The sequence below is a fragment of the Camellia sinensis genome, chromosome 5 (genome assembly GCF_055761805.1).
Source record: "Camellia sinensis isolate YWXY chromosome 5, ASM5576180v1, whole genome shotgun sequence".
Classification (NCBI taxonomy): domain Eukaryota; kingdom Viridiplantae; phylum Streptophyta; class Magnoliopsida; order Ericales; family Theaceae; genus Camellia; species Camellia sinensis.
In genome coordinates, this window is record NC_138965.1 from 136,920,617 (window position 1) to 136,928,606 (window position 7,990).

General features: G+C 34.9%; 2 protein-coding genes across 2 annotated transcripts; both read left to right on the forward strand.

Annotated features, from left to right (window-relative positions):
- Positions 1–926: 926 nt before the first annotated feature.
- LOC114314653 (putative serine/threonine-protein kinase WNK6) lies at positions 927–5,653 on the forward strand. Its single transcript, XM_028261121.2, has 7 exons — positions 927–1,795; positions 2,647–2,684; positions 2,797–3,024; positions 3,106–3,326; positions 3,409–3,566; positions 3,775–4,168; positions 4,532–5,653. The coding sequence occupies exons 1-7, from the start codon at positions 1,490–1,492 to the stop codon at positions 5,401–5,403; spliced, it is 2,217 nt and encodes a 738-aa protein (XP_028116922.2). The 5' UTR covers positions 927–1,489; the 3' UTR covers positions 5,404–5,653.
- Positions 5,654–6,252: 599 nt separating this feature from the next.
- LOC114314654 (protein yippee-like At4g27745) lies at positions 6,253–7,548 on the forward strand. Its single transcript, XM_028261122.2, has 2 exons — positions 6,253–6,690; positions 7,178–7,548. The coding sequence occupies exons 1-2, from the start codon at positions 6,598–6,600 to the stop codon at positions 7,403–7,405; spliced, it is 321 nt and encodes a 106-aa protein (XP_028116923.2). The 5' UTR covers positions 6,253–6,597; the 3' UTR covers positions 7,406–7,548.
- Positions 7,549–7,990: the final 442 nt, after the last annotated feature.

Consider the following 7,990-nt stretch of genomic DNA (forward strand, 5'->3'; position numbering starts at 1 on the left):
AAGGTATCTACATTTCAATTTGATAAATCAAAAAAAAAAAAAAAAAAACATGTGGTTCACATGAGTCTTTTGTGGATTTTTTCATCTCAAATATTACCAGACAATTGACGGAAGATCACATTCATATCTATACTATACATTAAGTGAAAGGGAGTTTTTAACCCCAAGTTTTGTAAGAGTTTCAATCTCTCAATCTAAATTTCTTAATTTTTTGATTTTAAAAAAAAAAATTCTTAACATTTATTAACTTCTCCCAACTCCCAAGTCTTACCCTCATAATAATACTTTAATACATTAAGAACAAGTATAAAAAAAAAAGGAAAATGCTAGAGGTCCCAAATTTTCTACTAAATAAATGACCAAATGTCTCACATGGGTGTGGGGCCCACGAAATTGCGGACCCCACATCCATGTGAGACATTTGGTCATTTGTTTGGTAGAAAATTTGGTATCCCTAGCATTACCCTAAAAAAAATTCTTTGAAATCCAACACATGAATTCTTTGAAAATTCACAACACATATGATTATTATCACTCATAATAACACTTTAATGCATTAAGAACAAACATAAAAAAAATTTCGTGAAAAATCCAGCACATATGATTATTATCAAAATATTAAACTTTAATATAATATAAAAAAGGAAAAAAATAAGACATTTAAAAAAATATTTAAAAATCACAATTCGCATATATAGATAATTATAAAAACAATCCGTACATAACACGGGTGATATGCTAATTAAAACATAATTAAAAGTATGAAAATTAAATTGATGAAATTAAAATTACAAAACTCAAAAAAAAAAATCTAGCTAAAATTAGAGAGACAGACAGATAATGCAATTTATCTTTTTTTATTATTTTTATTTTTTTATGTTTTTGCTTTGTTTGTTTTAGGTAGAGTACAACTCAAATACATAACGAAATGAGACAAAAAGAAGATATAAATGGATGGAGTTGGAGATAGAACTGACATCTGCAGAAGTTGAGGCTGTTTTAGTTTTTGCATCCCAAAAGGGCGCAGCTATGCACAGCAAACGTTTTATCCTCTTAATAAACAAACAAACAAACAAACACCAGCTAATCTTTTCCTCACTTAAAATGCTTTAATTGCATCATCAACCAAACAACTGTAGGTCATTCCATCTCTTTCGTACCAACCCAACCCCTCTCTCTCTGTTTCAAATCAAACCCTTTCTCTCTCCTCTCTGTCTCTTCTTTCCTAAATCTTCCCCAATTTCAGTCTCCCTCTAAAGCTTCCACAACCCACTTCGATCTTTCACAGCTTTTTCACGCCCTCATTTTTTCTGGGTTTGAATCGAATAACCCAAAAAAGTACTCAAAAAATGGTGATTGTGGGATTGGTATGAATGAAAATTCACAAAATGGCAATTGGGTTCATGGTCATGACTCGTTTCGCTTCATCATCATCATCTTCTGGGTTGTCTTTACTATTGAGCTCCTTTGATCTCGATGTTGCTGCTGAATGTCGATTCCAATTGCGCCAGCGATCGGCATTGAAGTGCTATTCTATTGCCTCCGAGACTTTCTTCGATCACCTCCGCATTCATTTTGGATTTCTCTAATTAGGCTTTGGAAACAGTTTGTTTTTCTCTTCTTCTCGCTTTTCCTGCTAGGTGTTTGTTTATTTGCTGGAATGAATTCCGGGAATGGTTCGGGTATGCCTTATTCCGGCAATAGTTTGAAAAGCATTTGTTTGTTTGGCGCCGCAGAGCCTCCTACCGCTGATGAAGATTATGTAGAGAAAGACCCGAGAGCTCGATACGTTCGGGTAATCTACTATATTTGGATATTTGATTTGGCATTGTAATTGGATTGGCTTGTTCTTGCTACTAAAATTTGAATTTGGTATAATTTGTGATTCTATTACATGTTCTTATGAGTTTTTCCTTGATGGGTTATATTTGAAATCTTGATTTGGCATTGTATTGCATTGGTTTATTCTTGTAACCAAAATTTGAATTTGGAATAATTTGTGATTTTTTTTTTTTTTTTTGCTTCTTTTTTCTAATATATGTTCTTTTGAGTTTTTCCTTGATGGGTCATGTTTGTATTGAAGCTGCAATGCTGAATTTATTACTGTTGTCGAATTGAACCTCGTGCTCTTGTACATGATGTAATTCACTCTGGTTAATGTTTGGCATTGTCTTAGAATACTGCATTACATGGTTGCCATTATTCCCTTCTTTTCTTTGTCAATTTTTTTTCTCACTTTTCATATGTATTGACATTAGTTCTTTATATGCTGTTTGGTTATTGAGAAATTGGAAGATCTCAGGGACAAAGGTTTAAGTTTTCCAATAAAAAATATTCAACTCAAACAAGAATGTATAATAGTTCACAAAAAAGGAGAAAGAAAAAAGAATGTATATGATTTTGTGACAAGAGTTCAGTTGATAATTCTGGCTTAATAAGAAACTAAACAGCAGTCAAATGTGAGACTTACGGTTTCCACTCCTTTTCTTGTCCTTGCTCTTCTAGGCAACCGCCCTCTCAACAGTAAAAAATTCTGATTAGATTGACCAGCCATATAATGTTCATATCAGAGTTGTTAATTTATTGCATTTAACCCTTATTCATTTGGCACTGATTTCTTTCTTGTAATTTTTTGCTCTTTGACAGTACAATGAAATCTTGGGCAAGGGTGCATTCAAGACTGTGTATGGATCTAAACTTAAAATCTTTCATTTGTTTTTTCGCAATTCGTTGCGTTAACTATAGTCCAGATGTTAATCCTTTTCTGAAAGAAGCTTTCATTAACTCTGTTTGTAGCTACAAGGCATTTGATGAAATTGATGGAATAGAAGTTGCTTGGAACCGTGTGAAGATTGATGATGTGGTGCAGTCGCCAGAACATTTGGAAAAATTGTATTCCGAAGTCCATCTTCTTAAAACATTGAAACATGAAAATATCATCAAATTCTATGATTCATGGATTGATGATAAGAAGAAGACCGTCAACATGATCACAGAGCTCTTCACATCTGGGAGTCTGAGGCAGTAAGTTCTCTTGATTTTTTTCTCATTTGTTTGTTTTAACTGGAAAGTGTTCTTGAATTAATCATGTAAATTGCCTATCAGATACCGGAAGAAACACAAAAGCGTTGATATGAAGGCTATAAAGAATTGGGCTAGGCAGATTCTCCGAGGTTTAGACTATCTTCATTGTCAGAATCCGCCAATTATCCATAGGGACTTAAAATGTGATAATATTTTTGTTAATGGAAACCATGGAGAAATTAAAATTGGAGACCTTGGATTGGCAACTATTATGCAGCAGCCTACCGCTAAGAGTGTTATTGGTAAGAGTTAATTCCTTTAATTGATTTATTTTGAACAAATAACTTTGCTTTGAGTCTCAACTCTTTCTGTTTTCTTTATTAGGAACTCCTGAATTTATGGCTCCAGAGCTGTATGAGGAGGAATATAATGAACTGGTGGACATATATTCTTTTGGGATGTGCATGTTGGAAATGGTTACATTTGATTATCCTTATAGTGAGTGCAAGAATCCAGCTCAAATCTATAAGAAGGTTACCTCGGTAAGTTTGCTTATCTTTGGTTTCATTATAATTATTTTCTAGTTGGTAGAAAATTCTGATTCATTTATGCTGTAGATAAACTTAATTAGCCAAACCACGTTAAATTTTGGTGTCTTCTTATGGTGATGGTTCTTGGCTTTGTATTTATTTTTTGGTGGTAATTACACCAACAATTTAAATGACAATCCAATAATGTGTTGAATTGCAGGGTATTAAACCGGCCTCCCTTAGCAAGGTGAATGATCCTGAAGTTAAGCAATTCATTGAGAAATGTCTGGTTGCGGCGTCTCAAAGATTGCCTGCCAAGGAACTTCTTAAAGATCCATTTCTTCAATCTGAGACTCTAAAGGTGGCCATTTGTGATCCGTTGCAGTTACCTAACCAACTTCCCCGATCATTAAGTTTATTGAACTCTGGGCCTCATTCCATGGAAATTGATCCAGACTATAACCACTCCGTATGTACAGACTCCAACGGTTGGAGTCCTTGTTTTCCAGTTGTTGAATTCCAGAGGGTGCACCAGAACAATGAATTTAGGTTGAAGGGGATAAAAAATGATGACAACTCAGTATCATTGACCTTGCGAATTGCTGACTCGGGTGGTAAGTGGATGGCCATTAACTTGTTGATTGTTGTACTAGTTTCATACCAAACCAAACTAAGCCTTGTGTCCCAAACAAGTGGGGTTGGGCACATGAATCAGTTTTTGCCATTCAGCTGTATCATGGTCTATATGCTCAGTCAGCCCTTGTATTTACGCGTATATTCATATTAGGATTCATGTTCATAAGGGATCTAATGATAATTTTTACATGCTGTCTGTCAGACTACCTAACACACAACCCTCCTCCTTTATCCGGGCTTTGGGACTGGCTGTATAAAAGATTAAACAATAAGCATTACACGAGCAGAGTCGAACAGTTGTTTCGTAATATAATAATATATCATTGTTTTCTTACTTGCAGGCCGAGTAAGGAATATACACTTCCACTTCTACCTTGATACTGACACTGCACTATCGGTTGTGGGTGAGATGGTTGAACAATTGGACTTAGCAGATCATGATGTGGCATTTATTGCTGAGTTAATTGATTACTTAATAATGAGAATTCTACCTGGATGGAAACCTTCATCAGATTACAACTCAAGTGGAATGAGAAGTACATGTGTAGGTTCTCCAAGACTTGGCAATGATCTAAACTCAATGCCAAATCCATGGGATACAATGCTAACCTGTCGTCCACCAGATGGATTCTCTAAGTTGAATACAAGACCCGGAGAAGGTTATGTACAAGCCAACGAAGCTACCTTGCTTAACAACTCTGATTGTGCTACTCCTCGTGCTGTACATAGTAGGTCTCCGAGTTTGGCAAACTTTGAAGATGACGAGTCGCAAGCATCAGCCGCTTCTGAGGTGATGTCACAAGATGTTTCTACAAAGAACGATAAACTGAGTGGATCTGTTGAGTTTGTCATTGATGAAAGCTCGAAAGCCTTTAGTGGGTACAGCTCTGAGATGGAATTCAGGGATTTATACTACAATGATTTTGAATTTCAGGGAAATTTTGGTTCTGAAGAATTCACACCGATGAATGAATTGAGGAAGAGCTCTGAATTGTCCTTTGTTGATTTAAGCGGACCTTCTAAAGTCATGAGCTTGACAAGTTGTTCATCTTTGTCCTTGTCGGAAAAAGATCAGGATGTTGATCTTAAGTTGGAGCTGGATGCAATTGATGCACATTATCAGCAATGGTTTCAAGAACTCACGAGGATGAGGAAGGAAGCGATGGAGGCCACCAGGAAGAGATGGATGACGAAAAAGATGGCGGTACAATGAACGTGAATATATTATTTTATATTTTTTCATTTAATTTATTTACTTGGGGTGTGGAAGATGTTTCTTTGTGATCTGCAACTTCCATTAACATTGTTACATTTGGATTTCTTTGTATGTTTTATGATTTGGAACCTTCATGTGGTGGATGTGGCTTCCTTTTGTAGAACTCATTACCCCTTTCTGTAATTAGAGAGGGAAGGTTAAGCTAACCCTAGTTAGAGAGTGTATATATAATTGTCCATTTCATTCATTGTTTACCTCACACAACTGTTCTTCATCATCTTTTTACAAGAGCATTGCTTAATTGGTTGCTCTAAACAGTGATGTGTTTCCATTTAAACTCTGGTCCATTTTCTAGTGATCATTAGCAGATCATGACGTGGCATTTATTAGTGAGTTAATCGAATACCTGAACACACACTGGCATATGTTTTTCTGAGTGAAATTCATAGAATAATAAATGAAATCTACTGGCGTACAAATATGCATTCAATCTTTGAAGAAAGACTTGTGGGTATTAAACCCTTATAACTTACAAGCCAAGTTTCTCATCTAATCTAATTAATATAAGTTTTGTTGTTTTTTGCTTTTGTTTTCTATTAGAGGATTGAATTCTTTTTCTTGATGGAGTGGGTAAACCAATGACCAAGTAAAATATGGCTATGACTCTTATTATTTTGAAGACATCTACATCATGGTGTAATATTTTAATATAGAATATGTCTAAGAACATAGAATTAAACACAAAATATATATCAATGAATAAATTTTTTTAGATGTAAATCTAACCAACAAATATTGTAAAATTTTATCTATTCATATATATTTTCTCTGCTCAGTTCTATGATCAATTTTTGTGTTCGTAACAGAACTGCTTAATATAATGCATTAATCTCTTTTAGGGGACCCTTCAATCAATCTTATCAGCATCCACCCCCATTGTTTATATCATTTCTCTCTTTGGAATCTTTCACTCAATCTTTTATTTTTAGTTCTATTTGTTTGATTAGATTCTTCCCTAATCATTGATCCCACACACTACTAAATTCAATCTTTCATTGGTCTTAAAGTCTGGTTCAAGGTTGATTTTCAGGCGATTGTTTCTGGGTTTAAGTTCTGGTATTCAATCTGGGTTACGAGTTTGAATCTCAGTTTGATCTTTCATAATTTTTAGCAAGAACACTGGGGTGGTTGATGGAGGAATTTGTTGGTCCCAGGTTGTACAGCTGCTATAAACGTCGAAACCGTGTTGCTCTTCATGATGACATTATTTCCAAAGGTTTTCAGGTGAAGTACCCACGTTTTGATTGATAGTTTTGAAGTTTCAATATGCTAATGCATATTTTTTATCTAAACTTGAGGCAAAAATGCATCTGTATTTAGAAAATATACTCAAAATAGTGTTGAGTTTGAGTGTATGTTGTAAATTTAAATGTGATACGAGTGTTGATCAGATCCAGTATGAATGTATTTGAAACATACCAAATTCTGAATACATTTTCTGATTTTATTTTTTCCCTTCATACATGATAAACAAGCTCATACATTTAGCCCCTTATTTTTCTGAATAATTTTTTAGAAAGAACGAATATACCAGACAAACTTATACGTTTAGTTCAAAGTATGAAACCTTGGAGTAAACAAAATAGTAATTAGATAGGAAAGTTGTAACCACATCTTTGTTTTTGGATTTAACACTGCCATGGGATAGTAATATATTTTTCTTTTAATTAGTAAGACATAAATTATAAATATTACGAGAATTTGTTGTCAGGCCAAAAACAGACGAGCATTTCTATTCTCTCATGCAACCAACATTGTTGTGGGTCCTAAAGAGGACCGACATCTTATGACTGGTCTCCACACGGTTGCCGATGTATACTGCTCCGATTGCAGAGAGGTGCTGGGCTGGAAGTATGAAAGAGCCTACGAGGATTCTCAAAAATATAAGGAAGGGAAAATTGTGCTAGAAAAATTCAAGATTGTGAAGGAGAATTGGTAAGTTTGTGTGCAAGAAGAAGGCCCTGAAGGACTTGTTGATGCGAAAGCCGCATTTTTTTTTTCATCGGTAAAAAGTCACATGTTGTTGAAAGAATTCTCATCAATTGAATGATTTAATGATTATTTGTCAAATGGTTAACGTTATTGTACAAATTAAGAATGCTCATTATTGTATGTCTATGCACATTGAAGATGGAAAATCATTTTGCTTCCTCTAATTTCTTGATGTGCAGATTGACTCGAGCACCATAGCCGATCTACGTGAATAATGATGGTTGCATTGCAGGTCAGCTTTGATAACGGAGTCAATCTAAGAAGCATTGCTCTTCTTGTTTACGTTCCCTTATTGTTTTTCTTTGAGAAAAACCAACTTCAATAAGCTTGCTTGCTTACTTGCTTGCTTTTATGTGATGATATATGTAGACTGGGGACCTATCATACTTCTATTTTAGTAGCTAGTTGGTCCAAATTGTTCGAATTTGTGCATGTTGGTCGACTGTCCAGATGACCTCTTAGACAACCGGTGCAACACTTGTATACCGCGGTTGTCACCCTATCGACCACGACTATCACTTGATTGCCAAAC

Bases quoted from the DNA above. Each gene is read 5' to 3' on its own strand.
- LOC114314653 (XM_028261121.2), top strand. From the start codon at position 1,490: ATGTCGATTCCAATTGCGCCAGCGATCGGCATTGAAGTGCTATTCTAT. The intron at 1,796-2,646 runs GTAATCTACTAT...GCTCTTTGACAG, and splicing joins CGAGAGCTCGATACGTTCGG to TACAATGAAATCTTGGGCAA. The intron at 2,685-2,796 runs GTATGGATCTAA...CTCTGTTTGTAG, and splicing joins AAGGGTGCATTCAAGACTGT to CTACAAGGCATTTGATGAAA.
- LOC114314654 (XM_028261122.2), top strand. From the start codon at position 6,598: ATGGAGGAATTTGTTGGTCCCAGGTTGTACAGCTGCTATAAACGTCGA. The intron at 6,691-7,177 runs GTGAAGTACCCA...ATTTGTTGTCAG, and splicing joins TTATTTCCAAAGGTTTTCAG to GCCAAAAACAGACGAGCATT.